General features: G+C 39.7%; 1 protein-coding gene across 3 annotated transcripts in view; it reads left to right on the forward strand.

Annotated features, from left to right (window-relative positions):
- The window catches only part of SLC38A1 (solute carrier family 38 member 1), a 77,742-nt gene extending 72,655 nt beyond the window's left edge, over positions 1-5,087 (forward strand). For all 3 annotated transcript variants that reach the window (XM_036761321.1, XM_036761320.1, XM_036761319.1), the window contains 3 exons: positions 2,865-3,006; positions 3,106-3,203; positions 4,802-5,087. In XM_036761321.1, coding sequence (XP_036617216.1) covers positions 2,865-3,006; positions 3,106-3,203; positions 4,802-4,903 — 342 coding nt within the window. In that variant the 3' untranslated portion in view covers positions 4,904-5,087. The remainder of the gene's footprint in view (positions 1-2,864; positions 3,007-3,105; positions 3,204-4,801) is intronic.
- The last annotated feature ends 18,781 nt before the right edge of the window (positions 5,088-23,868 follow it).

A 23,868-nucleotide genomic window follows, 5' to 3' on the forward strand; every position in this document is an offset into this window, starting at 1 on the left:
AGTGCTTAGACCCTAAAGCTTGGGACAAAGTACTCCATACTCTACAAGCAGTCATATCCTAACAAAAAACTCAAGGGTCAAGTAGTTGTCTGGAAACATGAACAGGCAGCAAAAACAAACTCACACTCAAACTCAGACTCAAACTCAAACTCTAGATTCCTTTTTTGTTGACAAAGAAGATCAAATCACACAGCCAGAAAAAGTCAATGAAGTCAAAGAGCCTACATCAAAAGCCTCCAAGAAAGGTATGAATTGGGCTCAGGCCATGGAAGAGCTCAAAAAGCATTTGGAAAATCAAGTAAGAGAAGTAGTGGAAAAATTGGGAAGAGAAATGAGAGTGATGCGAGAAAATCTTGAAAAACAAATCAATGACTTGCTAAAAGAGACCCAAAAAATACTGAAGAAAATAACACCTTAAAGAATAGACTAACTCAAATGGCAAAAGAGCTCCAAAAAGCCAACGAGGAGGAGAATGCCTTGAAAGGCAGAATTAACCAAATGCAAAGGCAGATCCATAAGACCACTGAAGAAAATAGCACCTTAAAAATTAGATTGGAGCAAAAAGTGGAAGCTAGTGACTTGATGAGAAATCAAGATATAAAACAGAACCAAAGGAATGAAAAAATGGCAGACAATGTGAACTATCTCATTGGAAAAACCACTGACCTGGAGAATAGATCAAAGAGAGATCATTTTAAAATTATTGAACTACCTGAAAGCCATGATCAAAAAAAGAGCCTAGACATCATCTTTCAAGAAATTATCAAGGAAAACTGCCCTGATATTCTAGAACCAGAGGGTAAAATACAAATTGAAAGAATCTGCTGATTGGCTCTTGACAAAGATCCCAAAAAGAAAATTCCTAGGAATATTGTCACCAAATTCCAGAGTTTCCAGGTCAAGGAGAAAATACTGTAAGCAGCCAGAAAGAAACAATTTGAATATTGTGGAAACACAATCAGAATAATATAAGAGCTAGCAGCTTCTACATTAAGGGATCCAAGAGCTTGGAATATGATATTCCGGAGGTCAAAGGAGCTAGGATTAAAACCAAGAATCACCTACCCAGCAAAACTGAGTATCATGCTCCAAGGCAAAATATGGATTTTTCAATAAAATAGAGGACTTTTAAGCTTTCTCAGTGAAAAGATCAGAGCTGAATAGAAAATTTGACTTTCATATACAAGAATGAAGAGAAGCATGAAAAAGGTAAACAAGAAAGAGAAATCATAAGGGACTTACTAAAGTTGAACTGTTTTGTTTACATTCCTCTATGGAAAGATGGTGTGTGTAATTCAGGAGACCTTTCTCAGTACTAGGGGAGTTGAAGGGAATATAGACAGAGGTCACAGGATGAGTTGAATATGAAGGGATGATATCTAAAAAAAGATATAAATTTAAGGGGTTAGAGAGGAATATATTGAGAGAGGGAGAAAGGGAGAGATAGAATGGGGTAAATTTTCTCACATAAAAGTGGCAAGAGAAAGCAGTTCTGTTGGAAGGGAAGAGGGGGCAGATGCGGGGGAATGAGCGAATCTTACTTTCATTGGATTCAACTTGAGGAGGCAATAACATACACACTCAATTGGGTATCTTACTCCACAGGAAAGTAAGGGGAAGGGGATAAAAAAGGGGGATTATAGAAGGGAGGGCAGATCGGGGGGAGGTGATCAAAAGCAAACACATTTGAAAAGGGTCAGGGTCAAGGGAGTAAATTGAATAAAGTGGGACAGGATAGGATGGAAATATAGTTAGCCTTTCACAACATGAACATAGTGGAAGTGTTTTGCATAATGATACATGTGTGATCTGTATTGAATTGCTTACCTTCCTAGGGAAGGTGGATGGGAAGGGAAGAGGAGAGAGAATTTGGAACTCAAAATTTTAAAAGCAGATGCTTAAAAAAATTAAAAAAAAATTTTTTGCCTGCAGCTGTGGAACAAGATATATAGGGAATGGGGCATAGAAATCTATCCTGCCCTACAAGAAAGTGAGGGGAAAGGGGATGGGGGGGAATGGGGTGAAAGAGGGAAGGGCTGACTGGGGAATGAGGCAATCAGAATATATGCCATCTTGGAATGGGGGGAGATAGAAATGGGGAAAAAATTTGTAACCCAAAATCTTGTGGAAATCAATGTTGAAAACTAAAATATTAAATAAAATATATACAGGGAAAAAAGAAATGATGAGCAGGCAGACTTCAGAAAAAACCTGGAGAGACTTGGATGAACTGATGCTGAATGAACAGAACCAGAAGAACACTGTACACAGTAACAGCAACATTGTGTGATGACCAACTTTCATAGACAGCTCTTCTGAGCAATGCAACGATCTAAGACAATTCCAAGACTCATGTTGGAAAATGCTATCCACATGCAGAGAAAAAACTATGGAGTTTGAATGCAGATAGAAACATGCTATTTTCTCTTTTTTTCTTGTTTTTTCTTTCTTGTGGTTTTTCCCTTTATTCTGATTCTTCTTTCACAGCATGACTAATGTGGAAATATGTTTAGTATGATTGTACACATGTACAGATAGCCTATATCAGATTGCATGCCGTCTTGGGGAGAGGGGAAAAATTTAGAAATCATAATCTTATAAAAATGAGTGTTGAAAACTAAAAATAAATTAATTAGTTAAAAAAAGCTAAAAATAGAAAAGGCCAAATGACCACTTGTTAAAAGATGCTATGAAGGAGAGACCTGTTCAGACATGGGTTCAGTTAGGTGACTTCTAAGGTCCCTTCCAATTCTGATATTCCATAATTCTGAGATTCCATAACTGTAAAATTTTATGCATTGTAGAAAACCTTTGAGTGTTGTATGCTATCTACTGACAGAATTCTTTGCTTTCTTTTCCTACAGTCTCGTGAATCTCTGGCTGAGATACTTAAGAGAGCAAGTTTCAAATTAGGCGAACGTATTGCAATAGCTGTGATAATCTTAAGTTGTATTAACCTTCTTGTAATCTCTGTACCCAGCATGAAAGACATTTTTGGAGTCCTGGGTATGATATGGCAATTTTATATTAATTGTTCAGTAACAATTTTTAGGGAGTTTAAATTCCATAATAACAAAAAACTTTTTTGTTTTGGTCACTCTATAGGGACAACAACTTCCAATATGTTGATCTTCGTTATTCCTACAACTCTGTTTTTAAAAATCACAAGCCATGATAGTGACAAAAAAGGTCAAAGATTTGGGGTATGTTTTATGGCTACCATTTACATATATTTTTCATTTTGTACATCATTAAAACTTACCAAACAATTAGTTTGTAAAATATTTAGTCATACTGCAAATATGTTGTAAGTTGCTATTGCCTTGATGGGATACAGAGCACTCTGATTAGTCAAGTTAAAATAGAACATCATTCTTTTCACTTCTATCAGAAAATGTTTATCAGATTTAACTTAAATTATAGGGAAATCTACTAGGTTAGTTATACCTCTTTATGTATCTATAGGGCAATGCCTACTTCTAAACACAATTTAGGGCAGGCCATCTCCATGAGGATACCTCATACAGCCAAAAGAACATAAAGTTATATAATTTAAATAAAATATATGAATTAGTTAAAACAATCTTCCCATGTTAAACAGGTAAGATAACTATTAGTAAATTTATACTATGATGCCTCATTGTGGCATGAAAATGACACTGGGTATTAAAAGGCTCTGCTAGGAGAACACAAGTTCTGACAGGTAGGTGCAGCCAATCTGGAAAGAATATAGATCCAGACAAGCAAAGGACTGAATGATTTTTATCTAAGAACCAGACTGGCTAAATTTAGAAGTCTGGCCATTAAATATGTTTTTTTTCCTAGCCATGGCAACTTATAGAAACTGTCTACTAAGGTGCAAAGATATGATCTTCATTGGTAGCAGAAATACCCACACTGATAAGACCATAAATCCTTAAAAATTTAGGGAAGTAGTTTTGACAAAAGTGCCAAGTAGGCCTGGATTCAGAAACTACTTTCCCATATTTGGGAAGCTTGTTTCCAAATCTGATTAAGTTCAATGGCATCTTGAAATTTCTTATACTTGGAGACTAGACAGTAAAGAATGCAGTGGTGCAATGGCTACCACAATGAATACCTTCCGGAGGACCATTTTTGTTATCCTGAGAAAGGCTTCTCAGTTACTTTTTCAACTAGTGTAAACACGGTCATTGCATGTGCTACCTGAGATGATAGTTGTCCCAAAATGAGCACATGGGGAGCTACTTTGAATTAGTCTACACTGCTATTCTAATTAAATTGATAGTAGACATTTTCAAGTGTATTTGAGAAATATCATCTGCACTTGATAAAATATGAGACTTACAAATCTCCATTGTATTTATTTTGTTTCTTCTGTGTTTATTTAGCTATATAAATGTTGTCTCCTCTGTAGAATGTAAGCTCCTTTGGAATAGGAGTTGTTTTATTTTTTCATGATTGTATCTCCAGTGCCTAGCACAGTACCCAGTACATTTATAAATGCTTGTTGATTGAACAATTAATCAATTGCATCAAGTTGAGTGGAGATTAAATTTTAAAATGGTGAAGATGTGTTATCCATAAATCTTGTTTATCAAGCCACTTTCCTTTTCTAATAAAAACTGATTGCTCTGTATTTCTTAATTTTATTTGCTCTTCCTTCTTCCCTGACCAGAATTGCTCTCATCCTTTTCCAGTTTTTCATCTTAACAAGGAAAAAGCAAGATCAGGGAACAGGGAAAGTAATTTTTACCAAAAATCTTTTTTTTTTAGGAAAATACTACCTTACCTAAAAATGTGTACTTTATTTTCCTCCCAGGTTTATTGTCTCTTGGGATTAGGAATCATATTCTCCTCCTTCAGCATTCCTTTGGTCATCTATGATTGGGTAACTTCTATAACTCCATCTGAAACAAACTGAGAGCACTCTAGATTTGGAAAATAATATATTCTTGTTTGTTGCTTATCCAACTTGCCTTCAATCAAATCTTCTACTTCATTTCTTTGTTTGCCAGTTTACACAGAGAAAAGAAAATTGTAAACAGTTGAGAATGTAAAACCCATTTGAAATATAGTTATATCCCTCTCTTGTTTGGGATCACTTTAAGGATTTTGTCATTAGTTTTTCATATTTCTTTGTAATCCTGCTTATAATTTTCATAACCAATTACTTTTAATTTGCCCATCTCTAGATTTTGAGGTTTTATAGTCTCTTAGGACTTTGAAAACAATTCTCAATCACTGAGCCAGGAATTTTATTTATTACATATCCAGGTTATGAAATACTTTTTCTACAAGGAAAGTTCCAGTTGCTGGATTGTGCCCAATACTTGAGACTTTTCTGAAAAATAGTGAGGTTGGCCAGCCCAGTAGCTTGGCTGATAATAAATACATTATCACACTCCTATACACAGGCATGCTCTGTGGCAAATGACCTCTCAAATCAAGATTATAATTTTGGAGAATATCTTAAATTTCAAATTTGAAGACATTTCTTCATAAATGACAAAATTTAACCCTTTTATCTATGCTTCAAGTCAACTTCAGATAAGAGTATAGTGCCTTTGCAGTGATGCACCGATAAGAAGTCATTTAACATTTTGCCTAAGATGTCTAGAAAATATTATGTTGATGCAAAGCAATCTACCTTGCTATTGTTAAAGAGAGAAAGCCCTATAGCTTTATTTATACCCCTTAGCTTTTGCATTGTATGATGTATAAAATGTCTTCATGAAAATGAGTCTTCCAGATTTCAAGTCCAGCACTCTATTTACCATATCACCAACTGCCCTTAAAATATTTAAAATATATTTATTTAGCAAGAAGCTTGAGTTTGCTGATGCCTGTGCTGCAGTATTTTTAATCTGCTTTTTGTGTTTATTGACTCTTAGCACAATTTAATATACCACAATGTAATTTGGTATATTTGAGCAGCTAGATGGCATAGTGAACAGAGTGGATAGAGTACCAAGCCTGAAGTAAAAAATGCTCATCTTTGTAGTTACTGTACCTTCTCTGCAATTTACAGTCGTTAGAAAACTGCCTAGAGCACTAGAAAGTTAAGCGTCTTGCTCAGAGTCACACACAAACCAGTATATATCAGAGATGGGACATGAACCCAGGTCTTCATGGATTTAAGCAGCTATCTATCCACACATTCCATTTCTCCATTCCCCTCACCTGACAACACCTGCCATAATTTATAGAAATTGAAAAGAAGAGAGAGGATTTCTTGGGGCACCTAGTGTTTGTATGTGCAAGGCAAGAGCAATAGTCTTCAGTGGGTCTAACCCATAAGGTGTTTTAACAGTCCAGCTAGCGCTTCTGTGGGGGCGTAAGATCCACCCACAGCCAGCACCCAGGAGGCTGCCGGCATGCCGGGAAAGCACAGGTTCTTTTTATATGCTCAAACAAGGAAAGCATGGTGAAGGGGTTGACCAGCTTACTTTAATCCAGCTTACAGACAGCATTCAGTTAGTTCAGGGGAAAAAAAAAACAGCCAGCACCCTGAACTTTAGAACATTCATTTAGTTCAGGGGAAAAAACCAGCACCCCGAACTTCAGAACAAAATACAAATAAATTACAAATATCAACAGACAGACCCAATACAATTCATAGTTACCGACATCTAGGTTCAGCCCAAGAGCTCGGGCTGGCCCAGAGTCACGCTCGCCACTGCTGCCATGCCAACCGGAAAGGAATCTTCAAGCTGTCTTCTCCCCTCTTATAGAGTTTTTGACATCATCAAGCACCGCCTGAATGACCAGGGCCGATTGGTTCTTGAGTTGGCCCCTTCCTCTAGGACCCTGGGAGGTTCACATCCACGCAGACCAGGTCAATACCCAACAGAGGCAGACCCAAACCCACGTGGTCCAAAAGCCTCTGCTGTCCCAGACATGTAAACTAGGCCTTCCCTGGAGTTAGCCCTAACAGGGGTCCAGCACCCAGCAAGGCTCAATGAGATAAACTGAGTTACTCAAAGAAAACAAAGGTCATTCTGCTCACATAAGGGCATTTCTTATAACTGACTGACTTTCTAGTGAATCCTTTTCTTTTCTTAGACACAAAGCAAGATTGGCTTCCTGTTTCCTTTTTTCTCCTTCTCTATAAGAACAAAATACAGTTTCATAAGAACCTTGTCCTCTGGTCTATGAAGCCAACAACAACAACAACAACATACATACATACATACACACACACACACACACACACACACACGTCTTGAGTTTCCTAAGGATGTTTTTTATGGGTATGCTATGCTTTCACTTACACCTTTTTTCACTTAGACTCCATAGGAAAACACAAAGCCCATAGAAATAATACTTTTGTATTCTAAGTCTCACAAAGACTATTTTCCACAGTAAAACCTTGCCCCAACTGTTTTGAATATTTTCTTTTTTTTACATAGTGGCAACTTTATCAGTCATTTTATCATATGTGAAAACATGAAAATCCAAGATGTTAGCATATGTTTTCTTTTCCTTTTTTAAATTATTTATTTTTTAACATTCTTTTAAAAAAATTGAGTTCCAAATTCTCTCTTTCTTATCCCTAACTCAACTTACTGAAAAGGCAAGCAATATATCAATTACACATATGAATCATGCAAAGCATATTTCCAAATTAGCCGTATCACAAAAAAGGAAGAAAAAGTGAGGAAATTATCCTACAACTTGTACTCAAAGTTCATCAGTTCATCACTAAGTCTTCCACAGTTGTTCATCATTAAAAGTGTACAGTGATCTCCTGGTTATGCTCACTTCACTTTGCTTCAGTTCATATAGATCTTCCCATATTTTTCTGAAATCATCCCCCTTGTCGTTTCTTAGGACACAGTAGTACTCCATCACAACCATATGCCACAATTTGTTCAGCCATTTTCCAATTGATAAGCATCCCCTCAATTTGCCACTACAAAAGAGAGCTGTTATATTTTTGTACCTATAGCTGTATCAGTAAGGCAATAATAATGTAGATGATAATTGTCAAAATCCCTATGTAGTTTTGTATCACAAAGTATATGAGACTCTCTACATAGAAGGCAGAAGAAGTAAACCATTTATTCAGACACCAGAGAACCATATCCCACAAGCCATTTATCCAATCTATCAGAGCAGTAAAGCATTCAATATACAATATCACAACCTGGAGCCTCACCAGCCCAAAATCTCTCCAACCCCCTGCTGGGGTCTTCCCAAAAACAAGCTCACAGTACGGCTAAGTCAGCCTATTTAGCTCTAACTATCATGATGGTGGCCATTAGCAGCCATAACTGTTCTCTCTCTCTCTTTCTCTGAATTTCCTGTGACAAAACTTCTTTTTCCTGTCAGGAGTCTCCTCCCACCACGTGTGACTTAAGCTTCCTGTGACACAAGTAGGTCACATGGCCTATAAATGGGTGGGAAAGACCTGCAAATCTAAATTGCTATTATAGTAGGTCCTTTTCCTTTTTCTTTGATTTCTTTGGGGTGCAGATGTCTTTGTTGGTATTGCTGGACCAAAAGGTGTGCATATTTTTATTGCCCTTTGGGTATAGTTCCAAATTGTTCTCCAAAACGGTTGGACTGGTTGCCTCTTCCACCAATAGTTCATTAGTGTACCTATTGTCTTTTATCCCCTCCAGCATTTGTCATTTCTGATAGGAGTGAGATGGTTTCTCAGAGTTGTTTTAATTTGCCTTTCTCTAATCATTGGTGGGAGCAGCTAGATGGCAGACTGGATAGACTGATGGGCCTGAAGTCAGGAAGACTCACCTTCCTGAATTTGAATCTGGCCTCAGACACTTACTAGCTGTAAGACTCTGAGTAAGTCACTTAACCCCATTTGCCTCATTTCATCATCTGTAAAATGAGTTGGAAAAGAAAATGGCATGCCACTCTGGTATCTTTGTCAAAAAAAAAAAAAAACAAATGGAATGATGAAGAGTTGGCTGTGACTGAAACAACTGAACAACAACCATTAGTGATTTAGAGCATTTTTTTCATATATCTTTGATTTATTCTTCTGAAAACCACTTGTTCCTATTCTTTGATCATTTATCACTTGGGGAATGGCTCTTATTTTTATAAATTTGAATCAGTTCTTTAAATATTTGAGAAATGGGGCCTTTATCGGAGACATTTGATATAAAAATTTTTATATTCATTGTCTATGGTACCTTTTAGCAAAATGTAGTTTCCCTGATTATCTCTTTTAATTAGATCTATTTTTGCTTTTGCTTTGTCTGAGATCATGATTGCTACCCTTGCCTTTTTTACTTCCAATGAAGCATAACAGATTCTGCTCCAGACCTTTATTTTAACTCTGTGTGCATACATCTTTCTGTTTCAAGTGTGCTTCTGGGCCCATGGGGCCAGGATACTGTACCCACTGCCTTTTGTAAAGGGCCCTGCTGCTCTGGATCTGGGTATGTAGTCTGACCAGGTTCAGTCTTGAGGAGCCTGGTCACTAACAAAAATATACTCCCTTTTCTCATAGTCCCCAGTTCATTAAACCCCTATCCTAGTGCCTTGGAGATGATTTGATTACAGCTTAAGTTTAGTTTCATCCCTGTGGTATTCCTAAAAGGAATAGGGAATGGTTGTCAAGGTGCAATATGAATCAGGTATGAGACAATTTTTTTTTATTTCCTGCACACCAGTTTAAAGCAGATAAAAATCTCAGAAGTGCTCACTGATAATAAAATTTAAAAGATTTAGTAACATTTCATAACTACAGTTATATCCTTAGGAAGTTAATACTCAAACCTTAGCAGAACATAGAGTAGTTTCTGGGATTATTCATTAGGCCTTTTAGATTTTACTTCATTCTTCCTTGTCCAAATAAGTCCTAGTACATATCTACTGGTCAAACAGCCAGACTTGACCAATCTTCAGCCTTCCTTTCTAATGTAAATAAGCTTCCGTTACCACCAGGCTGTTCCCACTCATTGGGTCCAGGAACTCTGGACCTCTCAAACACATGAGGTCACCTCCACACCTGGATATTACCACCTCTAGGCTACTTAAGAAAGGAAACACAAAACAAAAGGCATCCAGGATCCTAAACACAAGATCACTTAGTTGAGTTCATGGGGACAGAGGTGCAGTGGGAAGGAGCATAGCTACCTGCCTTACCACTTCACAGGGAGTAGAAAGAGCACACTTTTGCCAATAGGGCATAGGAGTAGGGGGAGATTAAAGCAAGAGGGAACAAGATTGCAGAGATAGCCAGAAGCTAGCTATCCTGTTAAAAAATCTGTGGAGCCATCTGCTTCTCTGGCTCAGCACATAGTGGGGGGAATCACTTTGTCATTTGAAAGCACTCATGTCCTTCAGTACTAAGTCATCACATTATTAGAGGCAGATGGGAAATTCATCATTTCTGAAAAGCCAAATGCTAATGTCCTTGAAGTCCCCAGAAGTTTCCTTGGGAGCTAGTAGTGTACGTCCTCCTGAATAGCCTATTCAAACTTTTGCTGTAGTAGCAAGATCTGTTTCCAATTTCATTATGATAAATTACTGGCACATAATAAAAATGTTCAAATATTTTATTCACATTCAATTTTCCTGCTTTGGTGGTCAGTACCGTTAAAAGTTTTTAACACAGAGGGAGATTTCTGCCATTTTTTATTTCAATGCACATTCCTTCTTGGAGGTCCAAAACATGAAAAAAAACCTATTTCACCAGTCTTTAGGTCCATTTTACCATCACAACAGCTTTGAGCAAGGCCAGCCTGCAATCTAATGTTGCTTCATTTAGTTTGTAGATTCATAGAAGCAATTTCATCTCACTAGCTGAGGTGCTAAACCAATCAATTGAGAAATTCAAATCAATTCTACTTTGTAATCGATTCTATATAACATTGATTTCATATTGTAATTGCTTAGGTCCCATTTTTATGTCCTTTAAGTCCAGGAATTTAGCTTTCCCTTCAGAGCTAGTTTATTTTCTTCAGTATTTTTTGGGTCTCCTTTAGCAAGTCGTTGACTTGTTTTTCATGATTTTCTTGCATCACTCTCATTTCTCTTCCCAATTTTTCCTCTACTCCTCTTACTTGCTTTTCCAAATCCTTTTTGAGCTCTTTCATGGCCTGAGACCAATTCATACTTTTCTTGGAGGCTTTTGATGTAGGATCTTTGACTTTGTTGACTTCTTCTGGTTGTATGTTTGATCTTCTTTGTCACCAAAAAAAAGATTCTATAGTCTGAGTCTGAGTCCTTTTGCATTGCCGGTTCATGTTGCCAGCCAACTACTTGACCTTTAAGCTTTTTGTCAGGATATGACTGCTTATAGAGTAGAGAGTACTTTGTCCCAAGCTTTAGGGGCTGTGTTGCTGTTTTCAGAGCTACTTCTACTCCACCATCACTGCAAGCTCTGCCACAGCAGTGCTCCTCCTCTCCAAAGAACCACCAACCGGGACCATGACCCAGATCCAAGAAGGGCAAAGCAAGAGAACCCAGCCTCTGTGCCAGCAAAGTGCTCCCTGCACTCCTGCTCTGATCTGCAGCTTTATTCCTCCCACTGTGTGGGCCAGGGACTCCAGAAGCAGCTGACTCTGGAGCTCTGGAAGCAGCCACAAGAGCTTCCTGCTGCTGCTGCTGCTGCCTCCGCTGCACCACCTCCACCACCCCCAGGGCTGGGGCTGAACAGCTCTCACCCAGATCCAACAGTTTTCCCACTAACCTGCTCCGTGGTATTCAGCGTTGTGGGTTGAAAGGTCTGGTAACTGCTACAGCTCAGTGATTCATGGCCCTAACACCTGCTCCAGCTGACTCTCGGTCTGGTCTGTCCTGGTGCTGCCCATGCTAGGCGGCCCTCTGCTCCCAGTGTGACTGTCTACACTGTCCTGGGCTGGAGACCTGCTTCCCTCTGCTATTTTGTGGGTTCCACAGCTCTAGAATTTGTTCAGAGCCATTTTTCACAGGTTTGTGGAGGGATTTAGGGGAAAGCTTAGGTGAGTCCCTGCTTTTCAGCCACCAACTTGGCTCCACCCCACCTCAGAGCTAGTTTAAAAATCAGTCCGACCCTAAATCGTTGTAATTAAAAGGAAAAGATTGTCATCATCTATACCACTAGCTCTTGGGTAAATACCAAGACATCTGTTGTTATCCCTATGCTGTTAGCTAGCTCTAAGAGATATGTTGTCCCTGAAGATTAAGGAAAGCTGTGATCTTCCTAAAAAACCTTTCTTGGTACCAAGGAGGTGACTAACTTTGATCCACTAGCAAAAATTACAAGATGCAGATGGATCCCATAAATCAATCAGCATTTTTTAATGACAGAGTGAAGTGGTCACTAGCCCAAAAGGAAAATTCAATCATAATGTTCATGCTCCCATGATGATGTCAGCCCTACCACCAATCATATTGTTTTCCCAATCCTGTTCTTTGTTCTGTAGTAATAAAAAGGGTTGCCTCTGCTCATTTTTGTCTCTTGTATAGTTGAGGAATTCATTTTATTTATCCTCTTTATTAATAAATTAAAACTTTATTAAGAAACTAATAGTGCTGGGAGCTCTACCTCAGTTTGCCTTTGTTTACTACCATGACACAGTGGTATTGCCAAAGACCAAATGGGTAGCATTTCAGTGTTCTTGAGAAGCCTTCAAAGATATGTTGGAGAGGGATTGGTTTTGCACAAACAAAGGCAATGCAACCAAGATTAGAAGGGAAGTAGAAAGCTGGAGAACAATTTATATAGGCAATGTCTCTGAAAAAAAGCCTCATCTCTAAAACACAGAGAATTGAGTTAAAATAATAAGAATATAAGCCATTCCCCAATTGATACATGGTCAATACCCTTTGTTAAAACTGACCCTCCTTCCAAAATAACTCTCAGAGGAAAGCAAGGCTTTGGTTCTACTGATGGAGTAAAATTGGGAGCTAAGGTGTGGGTAAAATGGAAGCCAGATGATATTCCAAAGGCTGCAGAAGTCATAGCCCATGGGAAGGACAACACTGTAACAGTTGTCTATTCAGGGGAAGATAATTACCGAATCGTACCCCTAAACCATATATTTTACCGTGAATAGGGCTATAATGATAGATTCATGGACTCCAGAAGTACGGCTGATGCTGATAAATGCCACAAGCCACTCAGAGGGACGGTGATCTTGTGTGATTAACAGATGAAAGTTTGTATGTGGGGAAAAGGCTTGAAGGGTAATCCTAGTGTACATCCAGGATGGGACCCTTCTGGATTAGTTTCCTTATTGTGTTCCCTTTGAAAAGAAACATTTCCTACTTGAGTTAGGCTATGAGATCAAAAGAGTCAACAGCTTGGTAAAGGAGACCTAAAATACAGTGAAGAAAGTAACACCTTAAAAACAGACTGGGCCAAATGGCAAAAGCGGTCTAACTAAGGGAGTGGGGCCAACTAAGGAAGGTCTGATTAGATCTTTGCTCCTAAGTCTGCCCCAAACCCCTAATTACTAGGTGCTAAGCCCATGTGGGTGTGAAGCTCCCAGGGTCCTAAGGGGAGGTGCTAAGACCAGAGCCAATCATAGGAGCTTAAATTCTGATCACTCAGAGGACATGTGATGACATCTGAAACTGTATAAAAAGAGAAAACACAGTTTGGAGATTGAGATGTGTCCAAGGCAGGAAAAGCAGCAGCGACATCAACAGTGGCATTGACAGTGGTAGCAACAGTGGCAGCAACAGTGGCAGCCGAAGCCAAAGCAGAAGGAGCTGAAGCAGCAGGCACTGCTGGTAGCAGGGCTGACTGGTGTGTGGACCAGAGAGTGCTGAGCAAGGACTTGAGGTCAGTGGGTAATCATCTTACCGGAGAGGGGAAGCACGAATATGATTTGGTTTAATGTCATCATGTTTTTCTGTAACCTCCTGGTTATTCTTGTGAGGCAGACTTATTGGGCCTGGAAGCTTTTTGGCTAGGATATCGAATTGGGGGCCCTGGTTCACAGGTCTGTTACTTTGGAGCTTGAATAAATGCTTCAATTCTTCTACCTTCTACTTAGAGAATTCCTTATATCTTGCAGTTCTGAACCATTCAGGCATATATATTATTTTCTTTGAAATCATGAATTCTGCCTTCATGATATATCTTGCCACACCAGCACTCCTCCTCCCTCAAGAAATGCCAAACGGAACCACGACCCAGATTTAAGCAGAGCAAAGCAAGAGAACCATGCCTCTGCACCATCAAAGCACTCTCTACACTCCTGCTTTGATCTGCTGCTTGACTCCTTCCACCATGTGGGCCAGGTACTCCAGATGCAGCTGACACTGGGGCTCTAGAAGCAGCAGCCAGAGCTTCCTGCTGCTGCTACCTGCCACCCCCAGGCCTGGGGCTGGAGAGTGCATTTCTCTCACCCAGATGTAACAGTTTTCCCACTGACCTGCTCCATTTTCTCTGAGGTTTGTGGGTTGAGAAGTCTGGTAACTGCTATGGCTCAGTGATTCATGGCCCTGAGGCCTGCTCTGCCCAATCTACTCCAGGCCTGGTCTTTACCGCTGTAGCTCCCAGTACAGTGAGATACACCTTTCCCAGTGACCATCCAGGCCATCCTGGTCTGGAAACAAGCTTCCCTCTGCTATTTTGAGGGTTCTGTAGTCCAAGAATTTGATCAGAGCCATTTTTTACAGGTGTTTGGAAGGATTTGGGGGAGACCTTAAGCTAGTCCATGTTTTCCAGCTGCCATCTTGGCTCCACCCCCTCAACACCCATTTCTATTAAAAACACTAGAAAGGGGGGCAGAGCCAAGATGGCAGCTGGAAATCAGGGAATTGCTTAAACTTTCCCCCAGGTCCCATCAAACACCTACAAAAATGGTTCTGAACAAATTCTAGAGCTAAAGAACCCACAAAATAGCAAAGGGAAGCAGGGCTCCAGCCCAGGACAGCCTGGATGGATGCTCAGAAGGGTCTATCACACAGAACTGGGAGCAGAGCGGAGCACAGCCCAGGACAGGCCACTCCAGGATGAACCAGACTGGGAGCCTGGCAGAACAGGCCATAGGGCCCTGAATCATTGAGCTATGGCAGTTACCAGACTTCTCAACCCACAAATGCCAAAGACAACAGAGCAGGTTAGTGGGAAAAGCTGCTGGGACAGAGTGGAAGGAGTTCACAGTTGGCCACTGCCCTAGGGCAGTGGAGGTGGTGCAGCTCTGAGGCTGCTTCCAGAGCTACAGCTGCAGTTACTTCCAGCCCCAGGCCCACCTGGTGGGAGAAATTAAGTGGCAGATTAGAGCAGGAGTGCAAAGCCTGCTTTGCCCTCCCTGGATCTGTGCTGCAATCCTGGTTGGGAATTCTTGGGGGAGAAGGAGGGCTGCTGTGGCAGAGCTTGCTGGGTAGAAGTAGCTCTGAAAACAGCAGCACAGCCCCTCAAGCTTGGGACAAAGTACTCTCTACTCCACAAGCAGTCACACCCAGACAAAAATCTCAAGGGTCAAGTAGTTGGCTGGGAACATGAACAGGCAGCAAAAATGGTCTCAGATTCAGACTCAGACTTTGGAATCTTTTCTTGGTGACAAAGAAGAGCAAAACATACAGCCAGAAGAAGTCGACAAAGTCAAAGAGATTTCATCAAAAGCCTTCAAGAAAAATATGAACTGGTCTCAGGCCATGGAAGAGCTCAAAAAGTTTTTTGGAAAAGCAAATAAGAGAAGTAGAGGAAAAATTGGGAAGAGAAATGAGAATGACGCCAGAAAACCACGAAAAACAAGTCAATGACTTGATAAAGGAGACCCCCAAAAGTACTGAAGAAAATAACACCTTAAAAAACAGACTAACTCAAGTGGCAAAAGAGCTCCAAAAAGCCAATGAGGAGAAGAATACCTTGAAAGGCAGAATTAGCAAAATGGAAAAGGAGGTCCAAAAGACCAATGAAGAAAATGCTACCTTAAAAATTAGATTGGAGCAAGTGGAAGCTAGTGACTTGATGAGAAATGAAGATACTATAAAACAGAACCAAAGGAATGAAAAAATGGAAGACAATGTGAACTATCTCATTGGAAAAACCACTGACCTGGAGAATAGATCAAAGAGAGATAATTTTAAAATTATTGAACTACCTGAAAGCCATGATCAAAAAAAGAGCCTAGACATCATCTTTCAAGAAATTATCAGGAAAACTGCCCTGATATTCTAGAACCAGAGGGTAAAATAGAAATTAAAAGAATCCACCAATCACCTCTTGACAAAGATCCCAAAAAGAAAATTTCTAGGAATATTGTCACCAAATTCCTGAGCTCCCAGGTCAAGGAGAAAATACTTCAAACAGCCAGAAAGAAACAATTCGAGTATTGTGGAAACACAATCAGGAAAACACAATATCTAGCAGTTTCTACATTAAGGGATCGAAGGGCTTGGAATATGATATTCTGGAGGTCAAAGGAGCTAGGATTAAAAGCAAGAATCACCTACCCAGAAAAACTGAGTATCATGCTCCAAGGCAAAATATGGATTTTCAATAAAATAGAGGACTTTCAAGCTTTCTCAGTGAAAAGACCAGAGCTGAATAGAAAATTTAACTTTCAAACAAAAGAATCCAGAGAAGCATGAAAAGGTAAACAAGGGGCAGCTAGGTGGCACAGTGAATAGAGCACTGGCCCTGTAGTCACGAGGACATGAGTTCTAATCCAGCCTCAGACACTTGACACACTTGCTAGCTGTGTGACCTCGGGCAAGTCACTTGACCCCAATTGCCCTGCCTTACCTCCTCAAAAAAAAAGTAAAGGTAAACAAGAGAGAGAAATCATAAGGGAGTTACTAAAGTTGAACTGTTTTGTTTACATTCCTACATGGAAAGATGATGTGTGTAATTCATGAGACCTCAGTATTAGGGTAGCTGAAGGGAATACACACACACACACACACACACACACACACACACACACACATATACACATACATATAGACAGAGGGCACAGGGTGAGTTGAATATGAAGGGATGATATCTAAAAAAATAAAATCAAATTAAGGGATGAGAGAGTAATATGTTGAGAGAGGGAGAAATGGAGAGATAGAATACGGTAAATTTCCTCACAAACAAGTGGCAAGAAAAAGCAGTTTGTTGGAAGGGAAGAGGGGGCAGGTGAGGGGGAATGAGTGAATCTTGCTCTCATTGGATTTGACTTGAGGAGGTGTAGCCAGAATGGACTTTGTTTTCTTTGAATGACTCAGCTCGCCTCGTTGAGCTTCCCTGGATGCTGGGGCTTGCTCTTCCGGGGCAGGACCAGAGCTTCCTGTGTGATGAGTCGTGGCGCTGGCTGAGGGGAGGTGTGTTAACGTGGTCTACGCTGGGGGAGGGGCCAAGTCAAGAACCAATCGGCCCTGGTCGTTCAGGCGGCCCTTGATGATGTCAAAAACTCTATAAGAGGGGAGAGGACAGCTTGAAGATCCTCCTTTCCTTTTCCGGTTGGAGCCAGAGACACCTACAGCTGAAGCTGAGCTGCCAGTAGCAGAGCTGACTAGAGGCTAGTGGGTAATCTTCTTACCGTAGAGGGGAAGCATGTATACGATTTTGCCTTATACCATCTCGCTTCTCTGTGGCCTTCTGATTACCCTTGTAAGGCGGACTTATTGGGCCTGGAAGCTTTTGATGAAAATATCAAAATGGGGATGCTGGTTTGTGGGCTTGTTATTGTGGAGTGTAAATACATGCTTTAGTTCTCCTGCCTTCTGCCTAGAGAATTCCTTATATCCTGCGGTTCCGGACCTTTTAGGCACATATGAGATTCTCTTTGAAATCATAAATTCTGCCTTCCTAATATAGGAGGGAATAACATACACACTCAATTGGGTATCTTACCCCACAGGGAAGAAGGAGGAAGGAGATAAAAAAGGGAGGATGATAGAAGGGAGGGCAGATGGATGGAAGACATAATCAAAAGCAAACACTTTCGAAAAGGGACAGAGTCAAGGGAGAAAACTGAATAAAGAGGGACAGGATAGGGGGGAGCAAAATACACTTAGTCTTTCACAACATGAGTATTGTGGAAGGGTTTTGCATAATGATATGTGTGACCTATGTTGAATTGCTTGCCTTCTTAGGGAGGGTGGGTGGGGAGGGAAGAGCAGAGAGAATATGGAACTCAAAGTTTTAAAAACAGATGTTCAAAAAAAAGTTGTTTTTACACTCAACTGGGAAATAAGATATACAGGCAATGTGGCATAGAAATCTATCTTGCCGTACAAGAAAGTAAGGGAAAATGGTATGGGGGCGGGGTGGTGGTAGGGTGACAGAAGGGAGGGCTGACTGGGGAACGGGGCAATCAGAATATATGACATCTTGGAGTGGGGGGGGAAGGGTAGAAATGGGGAGAAAATTTGTAATTCAAAATCTTGTGAAAATCAATGCTGAAAACTAAAAATATTAAATAAATAATAAAATATAAAAATCAATAAATAAGTGCATGAATAAACAGTAGAAAGTGTAGGAATTAACACAGTCTTCCTTTTTTAAAATTATTTTTTATTTAATATATTTAGTTTTCAGCAATGATTTTCACAAGAGTTTGAATTACAAATTTTCTCCCCATTTCTACCCTCCCCCCACTCCAAAATGGCATATATTCTGGTTGTCCTGTTCCCCAGTCAACCCTCCCTTCTGTCACCCCACTCCCCTCCCATCCCCTTTTCCCTTCCTTTCTTGTAGGGCAAGATAAATTTCTACGCCCCATTGCCTGTGTATCTTATTTTCTAGTTGCATGCAAAAACTTTTTTTTTGTTTTTGTTTTTGAACATCTATTTTTAAAACTTTGAGTTCCAAATTCTCTCCCCTCTTCCCTTCCCACCCATCCTCCCTAATAAGTCAAGCAATTCAACATAGGCCACATGTGTATCATTATGTATAACCCTTCCACAATACTCAGGTTGCGAAAAACTAACTGTATTTTGCTTCTTCCTAACCTATCCCCCTTTATTGAATTTTCTCCCTTGACCCTGTCCCTTTTCAAAAGTGTTTGTTTTTGATTACCTCCACCCCCATCTGCCTTCCCTTCTATCATTCCCCCTTTTTTATCTTCTTCCTCCTTCTTTCCTGTGGGGTAAGATACCCAATTGAGTATGTATGGTATTCCCTCTTCAGGTCAAATCTGATGAGAGCAAGATTCACTCATTCCCCCTCACCTGCCTTCTCTTCTCTTCCTACAGAACTGCTTTTTCTTGCCACTTTTATGCGAGATAATTTACCCCATTCTATCTCTCCCTATCTCCCTCTCTCAATATATTCCTCTCTCATCCCTTAATTTGATTTTATTTCTTTTAGATATCTTCCCTTCATCTTCAACCCACCCTGTGCCCACTCTCTCTCTTTCTCTCTCTCTCTCTCTATATATATACACATACATATATACATACACACACTCTCACATATACATATATATATATATAGATATAGATATAGATATATATATACACATGCATATTCCCTTCAGCTACCCTAATACTGAAGTCTCATGAATCATACAAATCATCTTTCCATGTAGGAATGCAAGCAAAACAGTTCAACTTTAGTAAGTCCCTTGCAATTTCTTTTTCTTGTTGTTTTTCTTGATTACCTTTTCATGCTTCTCTTGATTCTTGTGTTTGAAAGTCAAATTTTCTATTCAGCTCTGGTCTTTTCACTGAGAAAGCTTGAAAGTCCTCTATTTTATTGAAAATCCATATTGTTCCTTGGAGCATGATACTCAGTTTTGCTGGGTAGGTGACTCTTGGTTTAAATCCTAGCTCCATTGACCTCCGGAATATCGTATTCCAAGCCCTTCAATCTCTTAATGTAGAAGCTGCCAGATCTTGGGTTATTCTGATTGTGTTTCCAGAATACTCAAATTGTTTCTTTCTGGCTGCTTGCAGTATTTTCTCCTTGATCTGGGAGCTCTGGAATTTGGTTACAATATTCCTAGGAGTTTTCTTTTTGGAATCTATTTGAGGAGGCGATCAGCTGATTCTTTCAATTTCTATTTTACCCTGTGGCTCTAGAATATCAGGGAAGTTCTCCTTGATAATTTCTTGAAAGATGATATCTAGGCTCTTTTTTTGATCATGACTTTCAGGTAGTCCAATAATTTTTAAATTATCTCTCCTGGATCTATTTTCCAGGTCAGTGGTTTTTCTAATGAGATATTTTACATTGTCTTCCCCTTTTTATTCCTTTGGTTCTGTTTTATAACATCTTGATTTCTCATCAAGTCACTAGCTTCCACTTTTTGCTCCAATCTACTTTTTAAGGTGGTATTTTCTTCAGTGGACTTTTGGACCTCCTTTTCCATTTGGCTAATTCTGCCTTTCAAGGCATTCTTCTCCTCATTGGCTTTTTGGAGCTCTTTTGTCATTTGAGTTAGTCTATTTTTTAAGGTGTTGTTTTCTTCAGTATATTTTTCAGTATTTTTTTGGGTCTCCTTTAGCAAGTCATTGACTTGTTTTTCATGGTTTTCTCACATCCTTCTCATTTCTCTTCCCAATTTTTCCTCTACTTCTCTAACTTGCTTTTCCAAATCCTTTTTGAGCTCTTCCATGGCCTGAAATCAGTTCATGTTTTTCTTGGAGGCTTTTGTTGTAGGCTCTTCGACTTTGTTGACTTCTTCTGGCTGTATATTTTGGTCTTCTTTGTCACCAAAGAAAGATTCCAAAGTCCGAGACTGAATCTGGGTGCGTTTTTGCTGCCTCGCCATGTTCCCAGCCAATTTACTTGACCCTTGAGTTTTTCAGCGGGGTATGACTGCTTGTAGAGCAAAGAGTTCTATGTTCCAAGCTTGGGGGGATGCACCAGCTCTGCCACAGCAGCACTCCTCCTTCCCCAAGAACCCCCAACCAGGACTGGACTTAGATCTTCAGCAGGCTCTTCCCTCCTGCCCTGATCTGCCACTTAACTCCTCCCAGCAGGTGGGCCTGGGGGCAGAAGCAACTGCAGCTGTAGTTCTGTAGCTGCCCCACCTCTGCTGCCCTGGGGGCAGTAGCTGAACCTCAAACTCTATCCCCCTGTCCCCAGAAGCTTTTCCCACTAACCTTCTCTGTTGTCTTTGGTGTTTGCGGGTTGAGAAGTCGATAACTGCTGCAGCTCACTGATTCAGGGTGCTAGGGCCCGCTCCGTCCGGCTCCTGGTCTGGTTGGTCTGTGCCGCCCACACTGGGCTGTGCTCTGCTCCCCTCCTGCTCCCAGCTCATGCACGCTAGACCTCACCCAGAGACCCTCCAGGCTGTCCTGGGCTGGAGCCCTGCTTCCCTCTGCTATTTTGTGGGTTCTGCAGTTCTAGAATTGGTTCAGAGCCATTTTTTATAGGTTTTTGGAGGGAGTTGGAAGGGAGCTCATGCTAGTCCCTGCTTTCCAGGTGCCATCTTGGCTCCTCCCCCTAACACAGTCTTCCTTAAAATAATAAGTAGCATCTACCTCAAACCATCAGCAAGCATTATATGTAATGGGGATAAGCTAGATGCATTCCCAAAAAGATTGTCCATTATCACCCCTATTATTCAGTTTGGTACTAGAGATGTTAGCTTTAGCAATGAGAAGAAAAAGAAATTGAAGTAATTAGAATAGGCAAAGAAGAAACTAAGCTATCACTGCTGGCTGATGATATGATGATTTACTTAGAGAATCCTAGAGAATCAAGTAAAAAACTACTTGAAATGATAAAGAACTTTAGTGAATTTGTAGGATATAAAATAAACCTACATAAATCCTTGGCATTCCTATATATTACTAATAAAGGCCAACAGCAAGAGATAGAAAGAGAAATTCCATTTAAAGTGACTCTAGACACTATAAAATATTTGGGAGTCTACCTGCCAAGACAAACCCAGGACCTACTTGAATGCAATTACAAAACACTTTGCACATAAATAAAGTCAGATCAAAATAAATGGAAAAACATCAGTTGTTCTTGGTTAGGCTGATCTAATACAATAAAAATGACAATTTTACCAAAATTAATTTACTTATCCAGTGCCATACCAATCAAACTACCAAAAAATTATTTTACAGAGCTGGACAAAATAATAACAAAATTCATCTGGAAGAACAAAAGGTCCAAAATATGAAAGGAATTAATGAAAAGAAATGCTAGGGAAAGTGGCCTAGCCATACCAGATATTAAACTGTAATATAAAGCAGCAGTCATCAAAACTACTTGGTACTGGCTAAGAAACAGAGTAGTGGATCAGTGGAATAGGTTAAGTACACAAGAAGCTGTAGTCAACAACTATAGCAATCTACTCTTTGATAAACCCTAAGAATCCAGCTTCTGGGTTAAGAATTCACTATTTCACAAAAACTGCTTGGAAAACTGGAAAATAGTATGGCAGAAGCTGGGCATAGACCAATGACTTAAACCATATACCAAAATAAAGTCAAAATGCATTCATGATTTAGGAATAAAGGCTGATTACTATAAGCAATTTGGGAGAGCAAGGAATAGTTTACCTGTCAGATTAATGAGAAGGAGAAGGATTCATAACTAAATGAGAGAGAGAGTGTTACACAATGTGAAATGGATAATTTTGATTATGTTAAATTGAAAACTTTTTGTATAAACAAAGGCAATGCGACAAAGATTAGGAGGGAAGCAGAAAATTGGGAAAGAATCTTTATAAACAGTGTCTCTGATAAAGGCCTCATCTCTCAAATACACAGGGAACTGAGTCAAATTTATAGGAATACAAGTCATTCCCCAACTGAGAAATGGTCAAAGGATATGAACAGGCAGTTTTCAGAGGCAGAAATTAAAGATATCTATAGCCATATGAAAAAATGCTGTAAATCACTATTGATTAGAGAAGTGCAAATCAAAATAACTCTGGTATCACATCTCTCCTGTCAAATTGGCTAACAAGACAAAGCAGGAAAATGATAAATGCTGGAGAGGATGTGGGAAAATTGGAATGTTGTTGATAGAGTTGTGAACTGATGCAGACATTCTGGAGAGAAATTTAGAACTGTGCTCAAAGGGCTATAAAAATGTGCATATCCTTTGACCTAGCAATACCACTTCTAGGGCTGTATCCCAAAGAGATCACAGAAGTGGGAAATGGACCAGTATGTATAAAAATATTTATAGCAGCTGTTTTTGTGGAGGCAAAGAATTGGAAATCAAGGGGATGCCCATCAGCTGGGGAATGGCTAAACAAATTGTGGCATAAGAATGTAATGGAATACTTATTGTGCTATAAGAAATGAGGAGCAGATGGACTTCATTATAATCTGGAAAGACTTATATGAACTGATGCTGAGTGAGGAAACAGAACCAGGAGATCATTACACACGATTACAGACACACGGTGTCTGTAAGGACTAACTTGATAGACTTGGCTCCTCTCATCAATGCAAGGTTCAAAGACAGCTCCGAAAGACTCAAGATGGAAAAAGCTATGCACATCCAGAGAAAGAATTATGGAGTCTGAATGCAGATTGAGGCAAACTATTTGCTCTTTTTTCTTTCCTTCTTTTTTGGTTTCATTTCTTCTTTCTCACAATTCATTCCATTGGTTATAATTCTTCTTTACAACTGGACTATTATGTAAATGTGAAGGTACATGTAGAACCTACATTGGATTACATGCTGTCTTGCGGGGAGGAGGAGGAGAGGGAGAGAAAATTTGGAACCCCAAAACTTGGGGAATTGAAAGTTGTAAATTAAAAATAAAAAATAAATTTGTAGTTAAAAAAAAGTCAGCAACACAAACTCCTATGATAACCACTAGTTAATCAGATCATTGGGCACACATGAAGTTATTTTTAAATATTCCTGGAAACCTCAAATTGTTATGAACAAAATACAGAAAACAATGATTGCAAAAAAAACAAACAACAACAAAAAAAAACAAGAATCACCTACCCAGGAAAAGTGATTGTGATCAATGAGGGTGAAAATTTGATATTCAATGACATAGAAGAATTTAATGCATTCTTGAGAAGTTGGAGCTGAATAGAACAATTGACTTTCAA

Source organism: Trichosurus vulpecula, chromosome 5, assembly GCF_011100635.1.
Source record: "Trichosurus vulpecula isolate mTriVul1 chromosome 5, mTriVul1.pri, whole genome shotgun sequence".
Lineage (NCBI taxonomy): Eukaryota > Metazoa > Chordata > Mammalia > Diprotodontia > Phalangeridae > Trichosurus > Trichosurus vulpecula.